Here is a 21,275-nt window from a genome sequence, read left to right as displayed (position 1 = left end):
TGTCATATGGAAATCCTATTTTTAATTTTTGGAGGAAACATTAGACTGTTTTCCATACTGGCTGCACCATTTTCTATTCCTATCAACAGTGCTCAGGCGTTCCAGCTTCTCCATATCTTTCCCAACAATAACTATTTTCTGTTTCTCTGTTTTCTTACAGTAGCATCCTAACAGGAGTGAGGTGCTTCAAGCCCACACAGACTCATTCCATGAGCACCTATGTTTTGTCTCTTGCTGCCCAGCATGTGGCCCACAGACCAGCAGCATGAACATCACTGTGTGTGTTTGGGATGTCTAATCTCAGCTTCCATCCTGGCCCTACAGAATCGGACTCTGCATTTTAACAAGATTCCAGTGGAATCTGAGAACTGCCGATCCACCTGCAGTGGGAGATGTGTGGGAACGCAGAAACTCAACACAAACCTCCCTTGGGTTCTGCACTTCCTAAAATGAGGCCTTGATGGAAAAGCAAGTTGGGTTTTTCTCTGGTTGATAGATGTTTGGTACATTCATTCTCTCTCAAAGCAATAAACTTAGAAGGTGTAAATATTAGATAAAAATACCTACTTTCCCCAACTCTGTGTGTTGCTATGTAAAGACAAGAAGAACACAAAGCAGAAAATGGATTTTCTTTGGTCAACTACCTCACCATCTGGCCTCTGTTGTTGTAGAAATTATACAGCACTGAAAACACTTCTGGTTCATCCTATAAATTCCATTATAATTAAATTTGGGGCAAGAGAGTCAGTTTGGGGAAAACCCTCTGGAGTTGTTCTTGCATTTTATGCTTGGCCATAAATACATAGGTGATCTTCTCTATGTAGCTGAGAAGAGATGGGAGAGAAAGGGGTCCCAGGTCACCGTGACTGATGTCTATAGGCAAAAAAGAGCCTAATGGAATGTAAGAACCTAACTAACTCTTATTGAATGGTTATTGGCAAACGGGCCCTATTTTAAAGGTTCCCTATCAATTAATTTGTTAACTAGTATAGTTTCTGAATGGTAGACTGACACAGACAAGGCCAAAGATAGGACCAGAGAGGAAAAGGAAGGACCAATAAGCAAGTGTCATGTTCCAGACGTTAGACTCAACTGGAAGCAAACACTATCTTCAGGGTCAACTGACCTGCGACTTGGTCCCATACATAAGTGGAGACTTTTTCCCCGAGAGAGAGTGAATCATTCTTCCTCTCATGGGAATGCCTTGGGATACAATCTGAAATAAAACCAGAAACACCAGTTTCAATGACAACAGTGCAGCATCACACAAATCAGATAGATATCCATTTCAAAATGTGATGTTTCGGATATTTTCAAAAAAATTAAAAATTAATGCAAAGGATTAACAGATGAAAAGTATGTTCCTGCAAATTCTAGGTTTTGATTTTTTTTTAAACCTTTAGATTTTGGAATTGACTTAAATTGTATCTGGTCTAAATCACCTATTATGATTAAGGAAAAGGATTCAGCATCAAGGAGGTTATAAGCGATATTCTCAGGATCACAAAACAGAGTGAGCTATGCATGAGGAGGAAAACCCAGGACCCCTGAAGCCCCATGCAGAGTGTTTTCCTACACGCATATCTAAGGAAATCTGTGGAACTAGAACTGGCACCTGTAGGGACCTGTGTTACCATCTCAAAGACACGTGGTCAGCAAAAGTACCATCAGCAAAATATATGACTTCTGTTTACATTTCCAAGTGACACTCTAGACAGTGAGAAGTTGGGCAATGTTGAGACCCCATTGGGAAAATCTACAGCCCCCACAGTCCTTATCCAAACCCTTGGGACCCTTTGGTTTCCGGGTTCGAATATTTCAAATTTTGGATAGGTAATGGAGTGCGCATGCCCATGCGCAGAACAGCCCACGGACTTTGGGTCAGCACCCCATCCTGAGCAGAAGATACCTGTAGCAAAAATTCACACTACATGAGAATATTTAAAAGGCCATGGAAGGTCTCACATCAGGTCAACTTTATTGCTGAATGGGTGATGAAAAGCTTTCTGTTTCCAGAGCTTTTCGGAGTTCAGAATTGCGGAGAGATGATAATGGACCTGTGTGGTAACAAAAAAAAAGAAAAGAAAAGAAAAAAAGGGGGATTCGCAATCCTCTTCTCACCCGGATACCACCTCAGTTGCACATCCTGTGGGCCGAGACCCAACAGCCCATTGCGAACCCAGTGTCGGAGGCCATCATCGAGGGGGTGGGGGGTGGCAGGCTCCGCCTTCTCCCCATCATGCTCCAGTCCCCCCAGCTGCCTCAAGTGGCAAATGTTCACCCTCTTGACCAAATTTAGAAGTTTGAAAACCTTTGCGGAATGCATTTTCATCAAAGGTTCTTGGCATTACACCGTGCTTCGAGCCAGCTGAAATCAAGAGCACGCAGTTGTTGGAAAATGGCAAGTATTATCTTTTACAAGGAAAAGGCATTAACAAGGTACCTGATCTTCCAGGCCAATGGCGTTCAAGGCTTGCCGTCCTCTATAAGAAAGGGCCAAGTTAATGCTTCTTCCCCGTGCAAATTTAGCCACTCGGATATCTAAGACATTGAAAGTAGACTCCGTGTTATATCTTAGGACAGGATAAGAATACAGGACCTGAAGAACTGGTGTAATCAGAACCAAATTAAAAGAACTGTTATCTCCTTTAAAGAAAACACTAATAGTTGTGATTTTGTACTAAATTAAATTTAGATAGCTGAGGCTGCAAAAAACCAAACCAAAACTAATCTCTTCTTCCTAAAAAAACTTTCTTTTTAAAATCTAAAGAGAAAGATGTCAGAGAATCAGAATTTTCACAGCTCACGATTTTCAGTATTGTCTTACCTTCCCTAGCTTCATACACGTCAACTTGGAAATTCCTCTTTGCAAAGAAGCATGCATTTAATGATCCAACCTGAGAATCAAAGCAGGTTTTTTTCATATTTTTATTTGATTCCACAAATATAGGGAATTTTTACTGGCAAAATGCAACATTGTGCACAGTGATACTTGTATTAGCCTTGGCTGTGCAACTCATTTACTTAATCCCTAGTGGAAAGTATCATTTGCAAAAATAATGGGATGAACTCAAGATTAAATGGTATGATTTCAGAGGTAGCTTTGGTGTTTTTCTTTTTTAACTTTTTTATAGTGAAATATGACTTTCATACAGAAATATCATGTGTCCATTTTATAGAATACTTAGAAGGCAAACATCCATATAACTACCACTTGGGGTGAAAACAGAGTATCACAGCCCACCCTCCATGGCTCCCACCACCTGCTCTCCAGTTATGACCCCCAACCTTTCACCTAGGAGTAAATGTTATTCTGACTCTGGTAATAACCCATCCTTGCCTTTGAATCACATAATTAGAATCATACTTGTGTATCTTCTATATTTAACTCAACAAAATGCTTCTGAGATTCATCTATATGATTGTACATAAACCCCGGGCCATCCACTTTCATTGCTCTATGGTTCTTCCTTGCATACAATCTCAGGTTATTTAGCTGTTGTGCTGTTGAAGGACATTAGTTTCTGGTCTGAGGATATTTTCCCCATGTTTACTGATATGTAATTGACATTATATAACATCGTATAATGTTACATTGTACAAATTTAATGTATACAATATAATGATTTGATAAATGTTTATATTATGAAACATGGCCTGGGGATATTATTAACAACACTGCAGGAATGAGATACAACCTCACACCAGTCAGAATGGCTAAAATGAACTCAGGAAACATCAGATGCTGGCGAGGATGCAGAGAAAAGGTACCATTGTTGGTAGAAATGCAATCTGGTGCAGCCACCCTGGAAAACAGTATGGGGGTTCCTCAAGAAGTTAAAAATAGAGCTACCCTACACCCCAGCAATTACACTACTGTGTATTTACCCCAAAGACAGATGTAGTTATCCGAGGGGGCACATGCACCCGAATGTTTATAGCAGGATGTCCACAATAGCCTAACTATGGAAAGAGCCCAGATGTCCATCAATAGATGAATGGATAAAGAAGATGTGGTATCTACACACACACACACACACACACACACACACACACACACACAGGAATATTACTCAGCCATCAGAAAGAAATAAATCTTGCAAGAAATGACATGGATGGAACGAGAGGGTATTATGTTAAGTGAAATAAGTCAGAGAAAGACAAATAGCATATGATTTCACACATATATGGAATTTAAGAAACAAAATAAATGAACAGAAGGGAAGGGGGGGAATAAAATAAGATAAAATCGGAGAGGGAAAAAAGCCCTCTAAGACTCCTAACTATAGGAAACAAACTGAGGGTTGCTGGACAGGAGGTGGGTGAGGGAGTAAAGTGGGTGATGGGTATTAAGGAGGGCACGTGATGGAATGAGCACTGGGTATTATATGCAAATGATGAATCACTGACCTCTACCTCTGAAACTAATAATATACTATATGTTAATTGATTTAAAAAAAAAAAGCTGCAGGGGTGCCTGTGTGTCTCTGTCATTTAAACTTCTGACTCTTGATCTCAGCTCAGGTCATGATCTCAGGGTCTTGAGTTGATCCCAGAGCTGGGCTCCACCCTGAGCATGGAGCCTGCTTAAGGTTCTCCCTCTCCCTCTCCTCTGCCCCTTCCCCTGCTCACTCACTGTCTCTCTCTCTCTTTCTCAAAAATAAATAAAAAGCAATGCTGCAAAGAATATTTTTGTACCTGTATCCTAGTACACACCTGTGTAATTTTTCTCTAGGTTTTTATACATGGAAGCTTTATCCCTGGTCAAAGGTTTCTGTATCTTCACATTTATTATGCCAAAGTGTTTCGAAATTTTGTATCAATGTGTTTTCTTACCAGCAGCTTCCAAGAATCTATCTTTGTCAGCACTTGGTGTTCTCAAACTTTTAAATCTTGCGGTAGACAGGTAAAATAGGAATGTGTGAGGTTTTAATTTGCACATGAATGATTGCTAAAAAGGTTAACCTCTTTTTCATATACTGACTGGCTATTTGGATATCTTCCCCAAGGAAGCCTTCCTTGAGTTCCTTGAGTTCTCACAGTGCTACAAGCTTTTCCTTTGAAAAATGCTAGGGGTTGACTTGTGCACCCACGAGCTCACATTGTGCAGTCCTACCCTGGTACCTTAGGGTATGACTTCTTTGAAGAGAGGGTCTTTACAGAGATAATTGAGTTAAAATTAGGTCATTAGGATTGGCCCTAACCCAACAGGTGTCCTTCTATAAAGGGAATTTGGACATTGACATCAGAGAGGGAAGATGATATTAAGAGACATGGGAAGAAGCTGGGCCTCTGTAAGCCCAGGAGAGAGGCCTGGAACACATCCCTCTCTCACAGTCCTCAAGAGCAACCAATATGGCGACGCTTTGATCTTGAACTTCTAGCCTCTAGGACTGTGAGATTATAACAATCTGTTCTTTAAGCTGCTTGGTTTGTGATACTTAGTTATGGCAGTCCCTGGAAAATAATACCAAGAGCTTATCCCGATCGAAATTTAACATCTTTAGGGTGATTGTGTGGTCAATATCTGTCTACCCCAGTGGGCTGCAAACTGGTTTGCTTACCATTTGATCCCTAGCCTCTACCATTGTGTCCACAACATAATAAGTACCTGATCAGTATTTGTCAAATGTATAAATGAATGAGAGAGAGATTACATTGTTAAATAAAATTTGTAATGAAACCAAGTCAAAATTTATTGACCATTTATGATGTATGATTTAATCTACTAAACTTTAGGGATCTAAAGATTATCCAGCTAAGTCCTTGGGCTCAATGACACCTAATTCAGTTAAGAAGAGACAAACAGATAAGCCAATCAATGCTTACTTAGCAAGCCACTTTTGAATATAAAGGCCCACTTTTTACATAATAATTTTGCAGATCTCCAGCATTACTTAAATTTTTAATATGGGTGGTTAAAAAATACATAATGAATTTAATCATTAAACATTTACATATACTGGGGCACCTGGGTGTCTCAGTTAGTTAAGCATCTGACTTTGGCTCAGGTCATGATCTCAGGGTCCTGGTATCCATGCTCAGTGGGGAGTACACTTGTCCCTCGACCCCTCCCCCGACTTGCGCTCCCTCTCTCTCTCTCAAATAAATAACAATCTTTTACATATACTTTAATAGTAATTATAGTTGACTCTTGAACAACATGGGGCTTAGGGGTCTTGACCCCCTGCACGGGTGAAAATCCACCTATGACTTTTGACTCCCTGAAAACTACTTGCGCTTCCTGCCTTTTGGAAGCCAGTGATCATGGGGTAAGTAAATATCAGGAGGCTGTCATGTAATGAAAAACCTAAACCACAGGGGACAAGTGGCCTGTGTCCCCACACAGGGACAGGCCACTTGCAGCCGTTCTGAGTTCTTTACTCGCCAACATCCCACAGCAAGTACCTCCATGGGAGTCTGCTATCTTGGGCATTCAGCCTGGTCAAGCTCTCTGATGATGGATGGCAGCCAGATGACAGACCATCTTCAGAAACACAAGGCATAGGGATAGAGTGTTGTTTTAGGCCACTAGGTTTTGGAGTGGTTTGTTACGTAGCAACAGATAGCCAGAACAAAAGGATTGGTAAAACAAGCTTCCTGGGAAACATTACTTTTGAGTTGAGCTTTGAGTGAAAATGTTTTGACATGTAGAGGGAAAGCAAGTTGATAAAACTAGGAATCCTTTTGGAAATTTAGAAACAACTCTCAAGAGATACAGAAAAAGTATTACTTGACAAATGTTTATTGATTCCTAAGTATTACAAGATTCCTTGCTAGGCATTAAAAGTGATCCAGAGGGGTGCCTGGGTGGCTCAGTGGGTTAAAGCCTCTGCCTTCGGCTCAGATCATGATCCCAGGGTCCTGGAACCGAGTCCCGCATTGGGCTCTCTGCTCAGCAGGGAGCCTGCTTCTCAGTCTCTCTCTGCCTGCCTCTCTGCCTACTTGTGATCTCCATCTGTCAAATAAATAAATAAAATCTTTAAAAAAAAAAGTGATCCAGAGAAAATAGCAATACTCAGGGAGTTCGCGGTCCTGTCTAGGTCTTCATTTTTTCTAATATTATTTGTATATTTATAGTTAATACACATATACATTAATTTTTTCCTATGTACCGTCCCTGTGCTAAGTGCTAGAGATACTACAGACAGCAAGTTAAACGCAGGCTTCTCAAGAGGGTTAGAGTCGATTATAACACAACGTGAGCAGCAGTTTGAAAATGGACCCTCAAGCCAAGTAAGGGAAGTGGAGTGGGATGGGGTATGACTTCCTGGAAAAAAACAAACTATAAACTGAGACTGAAAGAATGTGCCAAATAAGGGTTGGTGAGTCAAGAGGAGGGTTGTAAGCAGAAGGAGCACATGACAAAGATTGAAAGTATCTACTAGAAAGAAGGAAACAGAGAGATGGCATTTAGGAAATCATAATGCTCATGCACGATAGCCACGAAGTGTTTGTTATGTTCACCACTCTACTCGACTTCATCTTTTCAGCCTTATGAGGGAGGTACTGCTATTTTCTTGTCCTACAGGCACTGTCACTGAGGCACAGAGAGGTGAAGTGTCTTACCTAAGACAACAAGTGGATCCGGTCTGGTTCCAGAACATGAGCTCTTCATCAATAAATTAGAATCGTGTTTGAATACCATTGAAGATACAGTTGAAGGTAAAGACTATGAATTTATAGTGACACCAAGATGTGAGGTTAGGTTCTATTTTTTCTTACAGCATTGGACCACCCGGATTTCTCTACAGAGGGTTGAAACCAAGCAGGGTGGGTTTTGGCCATGTGGATGGGTTGGAAAGCAAGGACTTGAAGATTTTAGGTGGATTGAGGGACAGTAACACCAAGTTGGATGAAATGGAAGGAAGACAGAGGAAGGCTTCTGAACGGGGAGAAGTAGGCGGTCCCTGTGAAGAGCAGATGTAGCACCAGCCACTGAAGGAGGGAGTTAGGAGGTTTTTAATCAGAGTCCAAGGTCTAGCTCTATTATATTCGATGGGGCAGTTCTGTGGGATGACAAGGTCCAAGCCCAACATGGGCCATGGGACTTGGAGGCTGAAGTATGGTGGAGATGGAAGATACTGGAAGCATGCAGGTCAAGGACAAAGGGGCTAGAGATTCATGTGGGTCAACAATGTGAACTTTGATAGTCACTAAGGGTGATGGCAGTGCTGGGATATAGATAAAAGATGATGTGAATGTGCAGAAGTCTTCAGGACTGGGGGGAAATGGCTCAAGGGTTGACTGATGGCAACAGGAGGGAGGATGGCTTTGGAAGGGAAGGTAGCAGTGAGACGTGGGAGAAAAAAATCACAGAGCTAGCTGGGGGCACATCTGGGAGGTGGGAGGCCTCCGAGGTTCTCAGCAGCTCCCTGGTATATGTGGGGGCTGAGGAGGGGGCCATGCACCTGGTCAGAGTTTAGGGCCTATTGGTCAGGCCAGGTGTGGGCACAGGCAGACCCGATTCCTCTTCTATTTCCTCCAGGTTTCACTCCTCTGCTCCAGGGCACCTTGACATTGAGCACCTATGTTTGGGTTTTGTTTGGTTTCTCTTGGGTTTTTTTGTTTTTTAAATAATCCAGTGATTCAAGCATGAGCTCCTCTCACCATTCACTGATACTGTGGCCACCAAATTTTGTTCTTATCATTCCATTTCTGTAGACTGATGATAGTTTAAGAACTTAGTCCCTATTTAAACCATTAAGTGTGTGGAAAGATTTCAAATTTAATTTTTGCAAAGCAATACATATTTTTAATATTATGTAAGGCCAACCAAGAAATCCATGTTCAATTATTTTGTTAAAATAAATATGCCAGGGTTGGAGTGGGGGATAAACAAATGAATCATACTCTGTATGATACCCTAATGGTACCTTCATGTCACCATGCATTCGTCCAAATACACAGAGTGCAGCTCAATGTACACTACAGACTTTGAGGGGTGACGTGTCCATGTAGGGTCATCACTTGCACAAAATATCCCACTCTGGGGGAAGATGTTGATAATAGGGGACACTAGTATGTGTGGGAGGTGGAGATATTGGAAAATCTCTATACCTTCCTCTTGATTTTGCTGTGAACCTAAAATTGCTCTAAACAAAAATCATAATAAATAAACCAGTTCACCCTGTGCAGCCACTCCTGAAATTATGAGTTCATTAACGGTTAGAATTGATGTGTCAGAAGAGATCATGACAAATTGCATTCCTTTTAATTCCTCCATCTGATTGCTTTCAATTCCTTAATCTGAAATGACTTCCTCTCCAACTGCTGGCATCACTTTCCCAACAGGGGTCAAGCCATCTCAACCAACAGCATGACTTGGTGTCCGGCACAGAATACTGTGTGTCTCAACAGCTTTTCCTTCACTTCTCACTCTTTTCCAGCACAGCCCTGGACCCTTTTATGTTTCACTAATCACAGCTCCTTTGATTTCAACCACAGAGGATTTCCTCCTGGTAAACACAGACATCTTAAATCTCTTTCTTCCTTCTCTGCTTTCTTTTGATTTATGAAAACTTGCCAGTCTATCTACATTCCTTCCATGTGTGTGTTAAAGAATATCTAGTAAAGGCAATAGCACCAGCCAGTTTGCTTTAGGGAAAAGGAAACTGGAAGGTTACAGTGAAGTTGATACAATAAAATTAATCTCTTCCAAAGGCTAAATTGTTCTGTGGCATTTAAGGAACAATTAAGGAAGCAACTAAAGGCTAAGTGGAGTCAGTGTCCATTTAGGAAAGGAGAGAGGCTTCAGAAGCTCCCCTTTCTTCCACAGCCTGTAACACTCACTGCTCCTCTCATGGTGGGGAGTGGGACGGGGAGGGATACTAATCAGGAGACCCGCAGGGTCAGGAATGTTGGAATAAAGCTACATGAAGTAACTTGGAAGTAAGGTTAAATATAATCTTGGTTCATGAAAAATCAAGTGCTGGAGAGAATGAGGGCCAGGAGCAGCTCTTACGCACCACTAGCAATGACTTCGTCAACCACATTCCCAACAAATCTGCCTTGTCTCCTCAGGGCATGTACTGGGGAGACACATGCCAGAATGCTCAGAAGAGCACTTTTCATAACTAACAGACAAACAAAAACACTGGAAACAGCCCAAAGGGCCATCAGGGAGGAGTGAACAAATCAATTACGGTATATTCACACAACGAAAGGCAATGGTATGAGTATTTTAGTAATGCTATAAATGAGAAGAGTAAGTCCCAGATGACTTCATCCTGCATGATACGCTGACAAAATAAGGATGAGTAAAGCTGAATCCCAGATACATGTATCTACATAATTTTTAGGAGTATGTATATTATTTACGTGTACATATATGAGATAAATATATTGTATATACATAAAAAACACACATGCACATATGCAAGAGAATCATAAACACAAGATTCCAGGCAATGCTTATATGCTTACAATGGGTGAGGGAGAAGCAGAGGTTAATACAAGTCACCAACAATGTGCTGATTCTAGGGTTGAGTGGCGAGTTCAGTTGCCGCTGCTGCTTTTTAATATTAATTTTAAAAAGTCAATAAAAGTCTTCTCCAAGACCATGATATGTTCAGAATATGTCCTGAAACAAAGATTATAATTCCAGGGGCGCCTGGGTGACTCAGTCGGTTAAGCGTCTGTCTTCAGCTCAGGTCATGATCCCAGAGTCCTGGGATCGAGTCCTACATTGGGCTCCTTGCTCGGTGGGAAGCCTGCTTCTCCCTCTGCCTGCTGGTCCCCCTGCTTGTGTTCTATCACAAATAAGTAAATAAAATCTTTAAAACAACAACAACAAAGATTGTAATTCCAATCTGTGTAACTAAAGTTCGACTAAAGCTAAAACGAAAGCATACCGGTAGATACTATAATGGTCCAGCCAGAAGGATTAGTAACATGGCTGATAAAGTGCTTTTTCCACTTTATTTTTATTTCCCCTCCTCTCTTTCTACAAAATGTGCTTTGTGGGGACGGTCAGCGGCCTCTTTAGCATTATGCTGGGTAGGAAGGCTAATTAGACATGAAGCTACAAATGGGAAGGAAAATGTGTGTACACCATGGCGAGCCCACCACAAACTCTCCGTTAAGGCTCAGCAGGCTTCTAAGCATAACCAGAGAGGAGGATGGTGAGGGGAGAGAGGAAATGGGACAGGGTTGGATCCTTGGGAGCAATCCGCACTTTGTGTGATGGAAGTTCTGGGAGTTCTGCCTTGACAGGGATAGGACAGCTCTCTCAAGTTCAGGGGCAATGATGAAATGTGTATTTGTTCTGAGGCATCCAAAGTCCACAAGAGTAGATTGTTTTGATCATAGAATAATCTGCAAATTAAAAGCTTTTTTTTTTTAAAAGATTTTATTTATTTATTTGACAGACAGAGATCACAAGTAGGCAGAGAGGCAGGCAGAGAGAGAGGAGGAAGCAGGCTTCCCACTGAGCAGGGAGCCCCATGCGGGGCTCGATTCCAGGATCCCTGGATCATGACCCCACTGAGTCACCCAGGTGTCCTTGCAATTTGAAAGCTTTAATAACAACTAGTCTAGCCTGTTTGTGCATAAGCAGAGCTCTGAGGAGAGTCCTCGGTTATATAACTCTGGCTTGACCCAGTTCTTCTGTTTTTCTGCCTTCTTTTCCTGTCTCCTCTTACTTCCTTCTCTGTAAGTCACGGGTTTTGGTTGACCCCACCCTGGTCTGCTCTATGGGCACCTAACTTACCATTTAGAAACATTGTTTGAAAATTTCTTCTATGTAAATGCTCCAGTGTTTCTCTGGACTGCCTTTTATTTTTTAAAAAAATATTTTATTTATTTGTTTGACACAGAGAGCGCACAGGATCCGTGGGGAGGGAGAGGGAGTGGCATAGAGGGAGAGGGAGAAGCAGATTCCCCGATGAGCAGGAAGTTGGTCTCAGGGCTCGATCCCAGGACCCGGGGATTAAGACCTGAACCAAAGGCAGAAGCTTAACAACCAAACCATCCAGGTGCCCCACTGCCAGCCTGCTTTTATCAAGAGGATTTGCCAAATTTCTGTGGGTTCCCATGTGACCTCTCCAGCAATGATCATTCAGGTGTCCAAGGATAAGGAGAAAACTGTACCTTTTAATTTACAAATGCTGATCCTAGTAGCAAGGGGCACTGCGACTATAAAAATGTCAGGCATTTTATGCCTCGTGATTATAATGTGTTTGAAATTAAACTGATAGCATGTTAAACACATGTCAACTCCTTTTGACTTTATGAAGCATATAACACTCACCCTAAGATTCCCAGGCTTTTCTGAGTTTGTCCCCAAACAGAAAAGCCTGTTTATACCTCCCACTCATCCAACTATATTTTGATTTCTCAAGAATTTGATCTTTGAACATATGAATGGAATGAAAAGAACCAGAATGTTAACTTTACTTTCCATGAAATAAGCACATAAAAATGTCTTCACACTTTGTTGGTCATGATTCCATCTGCCAGAACTGCGTATGTTCTGAGTTTTTATATTTAAACCTTACCCTGAATACACCAGCTTGAATCACCTGGATGTGGTCTTTGAGGGCAAGCAGCAGTCTCCACCTTCCTCCCTCCGTGATGCTTTCTGTGGGGGCTCTTAGGACTTTTTCTCCTGCCTTGATCCCTCTCGTGAACTCATCTCTGACTAGCGAAACTCTTTCTACCTGGGGGATCTTACAGGTTTCTCCATCTCAACGTGCCTCAAATCCAACTCATTCCCTTCCCTCGAACTTCAAACCTCCTCCTCCTCCTTCTGAATTGCATAGCTTAGAGGCTGGCAGCGCTGCCCACTAGTTCACCCAACCAGGACACTTCAGGGAATGCTGAACATCCCGCTCTACTTGCCAATACATATTTAATCAGACAACAAGTCTTGTTGATCCCCTTGAGGCTTTCTCAAACAGACTCCCTATCCTACCCTCCATGCTCTTTTCAGGGCTCTCATGACCTTTCACCTGAATGATGGTGTCGGCTTCCCAGTCTCTACCTATCCACGCCACACTCCATAGACTGGGTGTCTCCGGAAAAAAAAATCAGAGGATGCATTTTCTGTCTTATAGTCCTTTATTTGCTCCACAGAAATCTGCGGGGAAAAGTACCAAATTTTCAATATGACCTAAAAGATCCTTCTATGTGACTGCAACTTCTCTTTTTCATTCAGTTCATTTTTTGCCATTCGCTATCTGTAATAGGCATACCAAAGTCAATGCTTATTTCCTGAATATACCATGTATTTTTACACTTTAGATGCCTTTGAATACAATGTTCCCTTTGCCTGAACAATCTTTTCCTGCCTTCTCCATCTGGAAGAGGTTTTGTCTTCTTTCAAGACTTATATTCTCGGGCGCCTGGGTGGCTCAGTGGGTTAAAGCCTCTGCCTTTGGCTCAGGTCATGATCTCAGGGTCCTGGAATCAAGCCCGGCATTGGGCTCTCTGCTTGGCGAGGAGCATGCTTCCTCCTCTCTCGCTGTCTGCCTCTCTGCCTACTTGTGATCTCTCTCTGTCAAATAAATAAATAAAATCTTTAAAAGAAAAAAAGACTCATATTCTCAGTACAATTCTTCTTGATACCTCTCTTCCTCCAAAAGACTTATTTGCCTTTTCTTCTGTAATTCCACAGATGTCTGTATGAATATATGTGTTTTGATATCTCCCACAAAGAACTGAATTATTTACATTCCCGTCTGACTTTCCCACAAGCTGTAAGTGCCCTGAGAGCAATAATTTTTCTAAGGCTTATATTTTATCACTCTTTCTATTTCTAGTCCAAACCATAGTACCTGATACTTAGTAAGAACCCAGCATTTTTTAATAAAAAAATTAGAAAATTAGATAAACATGAAGGAAAAAAGTAAAGTTCCACAATCTTACAGTGTTAAAATTTTCTATGGATATAAATTATTGGATATTAATGGATATATATTATATATCCATATATGGATTATATATGGATATATATTATATATATAAAGTATTATATATAAGTATATAATACTTCTTTTAAAAATGGTACCATGTCATATATTTTATTTTGTGATTTTGTTTTAAAAAATAAATAGGATCCTCCTCTCTCTCTCTCTCTCTGCTTCTCTGCCTACTTGTGATCTCTGTCTGTCAAAATAAATAAATAAAATCTTAAAAAAAAATAAATAAATAGGATACTGTGAATATATTTCCGTTGCAGAAAATATTTTAAATCGGAATTTGAAACAATAGCTTTACAGTTCATTGTCTGCAATGCCCTTATATTTGGACATTGAAGTTATTTTATTTTAATTTAATTATATTTAATATGTAATTTTTTTGGATTGCAGTAATGAAATGGTGCCCCAGCAGCGGCTGGGCCCCAGCACCAGGCGGAAATAAAGAGAACAGCAGAACGAACACGGACAGAGAGGAGAGGAGGCAGGCAAACGAGCTGGGGAGAGGACGCTGCCAGCCTCGAGGGCTGGAGGAGTGGGTCTGATCTCTGGGTTTGTTTTTGGAATAGCTGCAAAGCAGGTGGGAGAAACCGAGGGTACACGGGACGAGTTATTTTTACGGTTTTGCGGTGAGTTTTGAACAGCCTCCAGACCGGGTGTTTCTGAGAGACCATGTTAAAGATTCTTCATTGCATTTTGTTTTATTTTGAAGGACAGTTGTTTGTCTCAAGCCAATGCCTCCCTGAGGCCAGCTTCAAGACAGGGGTAGCTGGCCTCTTTGAGTGGACAGAGTCACGAGCAGATGCACGCGTGGATCATATCATGGACAGACTGACTGACCATATCTGGGGCCAAATGACAAGGAAAGAAAAACAGGCAGTTAAGCTTTGAGCTGCCTCAAGGTCCTGGTTTCATCTCAGGTGCAGCTCACAAGGCAGTAAATGAAGCAGGCTCTGAAGGGTGAGTTCTCTGTGTCACACAGGTAACAGCCGAATTTACAAGACACCTTAACAATCTGTCTGGGTAGCAAAAAAAATCTCAAGGCATTAGTCAAACCTCCCAAAGCAGCAGAGATATGGCTGAATAAGAAGGGAGACAGCTAGAATAAATTCCTTTGATGAGTCGGATCAGAGCACAAGAAAAGCTACCCAAGAGATTGAGGAGAACTAGAGCATGGGATCAAGACTCGTCCTTAGCTTGGAGCAAATTCAGGATGACCTCTACAGCCACAGAGAAACTCACTCCCCTTCTGTTGGCAGAAGGTCCAAGATACTAGTGCACAAGTGAAGCGAGCGTTTCTCACATACAGGGCTCAGTGTCTGGGGAGTGGAAATCAAGAGTAGAGTGAACAGAGTTTAATTTACTTTCATATCAATAAAATAACAATAAAGGCTCATAGTAATTATGTCCTTTACATGGTTTGCCTCATTAACCTTTGCAGAAGAATGAAATAGAGGTCTTGACCCAAGACTATAAAACATTTGATGGTTTCTGTGTGTCTAGGATATTGACTTTGGCAAAAGGGAAAATTCTGGGTGATATTTGATTTCTGTTTTTATAATGGCTAGATTGAGAACAAAGCTAGAGATGAGTGGATAAGGAAGTGTGAAAAGGATGCAGACGAATTTCGGAGTTAAAAGACATAGCGATCTGGTGTTCTGAGTGATTTTCTGGGCTTCCAGCTGATGCCTTACCCTCACTATCAGAAACTGCTTTGTCCCATTCAGGTGAGTAGAGAGTGAGCGGTGAGGTGGAGAGATCCTAGGAACCCAGGACGAAACACAGTCTAGGGCCAGCCCAGCATCAAGACCACTCTGACCCTATAAACCCACGAGGTACTCCAGCGAATATGCCTGTGACACACTCTCCCAGAGTCAAAGTGAAGTTGCTTCAAAGACAATTTCATGAACAGAGGTCACTAACCTGACTCGAATCCTAGGAGACGGGCATGATTATGGACACCAAGTCATAAGGATCACAAACGTGTCTCCTCATTCTGATGGTCTGAAAGACCACCCTCTCAATACTTTTCCAAGGAGAATTTTGCTGGTCAAACACAGGGATGACGGATCACCAAACAATGTGTAGTAGGGCTGCTTGTGGGCAGGGGAGACAGAAGAAAGACTTCAAGGCTACCCTGTGATACCTCTTTGAACGTGTGCTTGGACGGCAGTCTACAGCTGAGCCTGGAATCCTCAGTAGCTCTTCCAGCTAAAGCTCTTGGCTTTCCCCCAAAAATGAGGCTCGAGGAGCTGTAGCTGTTGCTCAAAATGTCCCATGGCTCTGCTTGTTTCTACCCTACAGGTAAACACTGCAAACAGTCACCAGGAGGAGCATTTCTGAAAACCACGGACCTGAGTATGAACATAGACTTTCTTTTGACCTCACTGGTTTGCCACTTTGTAAAAACAGGAAAGAGATCACTAACAGAGTAAGGCCACTAATGTGGCTGTTTAACTCCTCCTGCCTCCACCGCCAGAGGCTACAGAATCAGAAGCTACCCCCATAGACTTTCTTCCAGCCTGAAAGGGAGTGGTTGTTTTTCAAATCTGTTTTCAAGATCATCCTTCAAGGACTACATTCCTTATGACACCATCCTGGTGGAAAACATTGTCTTTCTTTTAATTGCCCACAACTTGTAAGCACACGATTCCCCATTTCTGAAAGCAAACTCACACACACAAAATATTTTGTGTGTTTGACAGTATAAGGCACTGAGGTAACCTTTATAAAAGGGAAGGGAGTGGGACCCAAAGATAAAACAATCTCAAGATTTAGAAAATTAAATACATTTTATGGGCAAATAAACCATGCATATGAGTAACTTTTATAGGACGCAGCGTGTGATAAAGGCAAACAACTTTGTGGACATTTCCAGGAGAGAAGAGGTCTTCACAGGCTGAAATGACCCTTTGGTAATGACATTGGCTGGGGTCTTGGGGAGCAGTTTGCACACAAGGAGGAAAATGTCTAAGTTGATACAGTGATCTTTCTCAATATTCAGATTAAAGTTTTTAAAAAAAAAGAAAAACAACTTTTACCAGCTTAAGATCCTGGTTTAGTTTCTGTCACCTTTCATTTCTAAGTAAGAGTTCCTTCCTTGATCTGTTGCTTTCTGACCTCCTTGACTTGACAGGTCTTTAAAGAAAAGAAATTATTTGGTCTATCACGGGGTCAGATGATCTCTTACAGTGGGGCAAGGGCAAATTCTTAGGGTGCTTTTTCAGTGGGCAAGGCTACTACTGAAAAAAAATAATGTGAATTCACTGTGTCCTTTGGCCTTTTTTTTTTTTTTGAGATTTTCTTATTTATTTGAAAGAGAATGAGAATGAGTGGGAGGGACAGAGGGAGAGAGAATCTCAAGCAGACTCCACACTGAGTGGGAAGCCTGACATCAGGTTTGATCTCTTGACCCTGAAATCATGACCTGAGCTGAAACCAAGAGTTGGACACTTAACTGACTATGCCACCCAGGTGCCTTCCTTTGGACTTCAAAGGAAAAATTCTCAAGTCTGTTGCATTTTTCCCGTTAGGGGCTGGGGAGAGCCTTTAATGCAGTAGACAGTGTAAGGCACTAGGATATGGCCCATTGGCAGGAAGAGATTGGGAAAGGTGAACAGAAAGATACAAGAAAGAAGTTGAGTGAGAAGATTAGTTTTCCTCTGTGTTTTAATTTAACCTTCTTGAATTGCTTTATTTAATACCTTGTTTCATTATATGCTCACTATTCAAGGTTTTGTCTATTGCGACATTTCCTTCATCGTCCTGTCCTTAAGAGAGTTTTCCATCCCTCTGGTTCATTCATCTATCAAATACTAACTAAATAATAACAGTAAGTCATGTTGGACATGGTTCCAGCCACAGGGATGCATTTGTAAATATAAGCTTGTGTTCTAGTTGGAGTAGATAGTTAATAGGCTAAAATTCAAAATAAATAAGGTATGTAACTTCTGGTGCTGATGGATAATAGTAAACAAACAAACAAACAAACAAACAAAAAAAAGTAAAACAGGGAAATGATGAAGCCAAGCAGGTAGACAGGCTCAGTTCTAGTAGGGCCTTCGGTAAAGAGTTGGGTTTTGTCTCATTTGCAAGGGGAAACCATCACGAGGTATTGGCAAAGAGTTATAGTTGCCAGACTTAGGTTTTAGGAGGATGGTTGTGGCTGCTAGGTGGAGAATGGACTGTCCGTGGATAAGAGGAGAAGCTGGGGGACCACACAGGAGGTGGATGAGGGCTGATGATGGTCTGGACAGGTGGTGGCAATGGCCAGAGTTGACACCGATGTTGGAGGTAGAGCCACAAAGGTTTACAAGTGGAGTAAAAGAGGAAGGGAGGTTTGCACATAAAATGAAAAGGGGACTCAAACACGATTCCTGGGCATGAGCCTCTGCAATGAGGTGGACGAATTTCTTTGCAGAGGAATTTTAGTCAGTTTTTGTTTTTGGGTTTTTTCGTTTGTTTTTTCTTTTGGAGAGAGAGAGAGAGAGAGAGAGCATGAGCAGGGACGAGGAGAGGGAGAGAGACAATCCTAAGCAGGCTCCACGCTCAGTGCAGAGCTCAACTCAGGGTTGGATCTGACAACCCTGAGATCATGACTTGAGTCAAAATCAAGAGTCAGGCACTTAACCAACTGAGCCACCCAGGTGCTTGGAATTTTAGTTGCTTCTAATACATATCTTCTATGTTCCAGCACAGGTATGTGCCCAGATAATGAACTGGTTACATGACAAAGACTTTAAGTGTTACTCAGCAAGAAATCCATGGGTGACACCCACATTTTTATGCCTCCCCAAATCATCTATGCAATAAAGTATTTGTCACCTCCCCTTTGCTAAGAGGCATTCTAAGAGGTGTCCCTGCTGCTCCCATAGTCTGAGTCTTAGACAAACACAACAGTGTCTTAACTAGTCTATCTTGTCTTAAAATTTCCACTCCTTCGCCACACACTAGCTCAAGGGATCTTTTAGAAATCACAGCTCACTTTCCTGCCTAATGTCCTCCAGTGGTTTTGCATCATGCTCAGGGTGAAATCCAGTCTTCTTGCCCTGTCCTGTAAGACCCGAGGGAACCTGACTCAGCTCACCTTCCTCAGGAGCCCCTCTTCTCTAGCCTCACTCTCTCTGCCTTTCTGTCTGCTCCTTGAACACCTCAGGGTTTCTCTTCTAGATATTTCCTCTCTCTGGAATGCTTTCTGTAGCCCCTCACAAGGTTGCTTTCTTCTATTCAGGTCTCTGGTCATATAACCCCCTCAGAGAGGCCGTCCCTGACCAGACTCTAAACAGATACCCGCAAAGACTTTCTGCAGTCCTACCCTATTTGCATTTCTTTACAATGTCTATCTCTCACTGAAATGATTTATTTGTTTTCTTCTCCACTCTTTCATTTTCCAGGAATGTTCACCACTGTATTCCTGGTAACTAAAACAGTGTTGGCAAATAGTGGGCACGCAGTGACATTTTGGTGAATACATACATCTCACTTCCTGCAAAATTTTTATGGGAAAGACTTGGACTGAGACTCAGTATAAAGAAATGATAACATATGTCACATGCATTGACCAACATGGCATGTGACAGCATTCGTTAGCAAATTGAAATCTAGAACCAGAAATGTTAGAGGAACTGTCATAGTGCTTTGGGTGAAAAGCTCCTAAGAAAGGCCGAACGAAAAACAAAAATTAGCATAGACTTGATAAATAAATGTGTGCTATGAACTACACTAATTTCTATGTAGCCTTGAACAGTGTCTGACACATACTAGGCTCTTAAGAAATTTTTGTTGAAAAAAAAAAAAGAAGAAGAAGAATTTTTTGTTGAGTAAATGAATAAATGAATACCTAGGAGCTAAAAGCCTATAAATGGGTATAGCAAAGGCGAAAACAAAATGGTTAAGCTTTTACCAATGATGGTATTTTTTTATTCCAAAATAAGAGAGTTCTGTTGAGGGGAGAAAAATACAGTCTACTTGGGGCAGCACCACATGAAACAGACCAGCTTTGGTAAGATAACAATGGCAGCAGATAAGAGACCCCTGCCACGTCTTCTAGGTGTGGGGTAAGGCTCTGCAGTTTCGTCTCTTGTGCCCAGTGACAGGGGAGCCCCTCACTCCACCACCTAACATTCTCCATGGGATCACCCAAATAAGTCAGGACACCAAACAGGTGCTATTCCCCATGATCCAAATAAATAACTAGCCAACATCCTACATAACAATTTTGAATTCGCTTTTATTCTTATTATTAGTATAAATTGAGTTATTCACCAAAGGAGGCAAACGCTTGGATTAAAATGACGACTCACACTAACTTCTGTTTTAAAAACATAGCCAACATGGAGATACATCAAATTCAATTTGCTCTGATTTTCTGTTTTTAAGAAATGCTAAACCAAAATAACCAGGGAAAACAGACACCTTTGTATTTAATGGAAATAAAAATACCTTTTGCAGAAAAGAGCAAATTACCACTAATACCATATTTAAAATAGGTCTGTTTAAATATCAGAAAAGTTTCACAAGAAGATGGTCAGTGCAAGCGACTTACAATAATTATTAAGACTAATAATAATATAATTACCACTAATAGGAATAATGTATCCCAATAGAGTCTTACCAAGCCACCACCAATGACAGCTATTTTTTTCCTTGGAATGTCAGATGAATCCATAACTGCCAAAGTATTTTCGTGATTGTTGTAGCTCCTGTCACAAAGGAGACTGTGTCTCCTGGCTGCTGGTTCCCCGCCTTTATATTGCCCAGAACCCTGTCCTGTGAGCCAGCTCTGTGTTTGAACAGGGCTAATTTCCCCCTTGAACTTAGAGGACAGCATTTAACTCCTTAGTGGCTCGAAGCACAATCAGCTCAAACTGAAGCAAAAAGAATTCATTGCAATAAACAAATTTTGAAAAATCCAGCCGCGTGAAGACAGCCACTCTCTGTCTTGCATGTAAGACGGGGAATTTTTTTTAAAGCGTGGTCTTCCGGCTTTTCTTCTTCTGTATTCTGCAGCATGGATACTTACTTTCTTTTTCATTCACGATTAACCATGAATGAAACTTCCCCCATCTGAAGTCCTAAAGCATCTTACAATTCTCTGGGAGAGTGAGGTCGTTTTGGTGCCACAACTGCTGTATGATTTCTTCTGGTTATTAAAACCAGTCAGGAAGCACACCTAGAGGGTCCTCATGGATTGTCTCTAACAGACCGCCAGGAAGATTTTTTTTTTTTTCGTATTAATAGTCTCCCAAGCGAGATTTTGAATTTGTCACTAACCATACTTCCCTTTTTTGGCATCAGATGCTAGAAACTTTAGAATCTAATGTGTGCATTGAATCCAGGGGAGATGTTTAATGCTGTTCT

General features: G+C 41.5%; 1 protein-coding gene across 1 annotated transcript in view; it reads right to left on the bottom strand.

Annotated features, from left to right (window-relative positions):
* The window catches only part of LOC111150863 (kynurenine 3-monooxygenase), a 47,874-nt gene extending 27,098 nt beyond the window's left edge, over positions 1-20,776 (bottom strand). Inside the window, exons 1-4 of the mRNA XM_022508505.1 lie at positions 20,530-20,776; positions 2,828-2,897; positions 2,444-2,541; positions 1,127-1,216 (exon numbers count right to left, since the gene is read on the bottom strand). Coding sequence (XP_022364213.1) covers positions 1,127-1,216; positions 2,444-2,541; positions 2,828-2,897; positions 20,530-20,745 — 474 coding nt within the window. The 5' untranslated portion in view covers positions 20,746-20,776. The remainder of the gene's footprint in view (positions 1-1,126; positions 1,217-2,443; positions 2,542-2,827; positions 2,898-20,529) is intronic.
* Positions 20,777-21,275: the final 499 nt, after the last annotated feature.

This window comes from Enhydra lutris, unplaced genomic scaffold, assembly GCF_002288905.1.
Source record: "Enhydra lutris kenyoni isolate GAN:26980312 unplaced genomic scaffold, ASM228890v2 scaffoldscaffold24, whole genome shotgun sequence".
Classification (NCBI taxonomy): Eukaryota; Metazoa; Chordata; class Mammalia; order Carnivora; family Mustelidae; genus Enhydra; species Enhydra lutris.
Note: the sequence above shows the minus strand (reverse complement) of the source record. Positions and strands in the feature narration are given on the sequence as shown.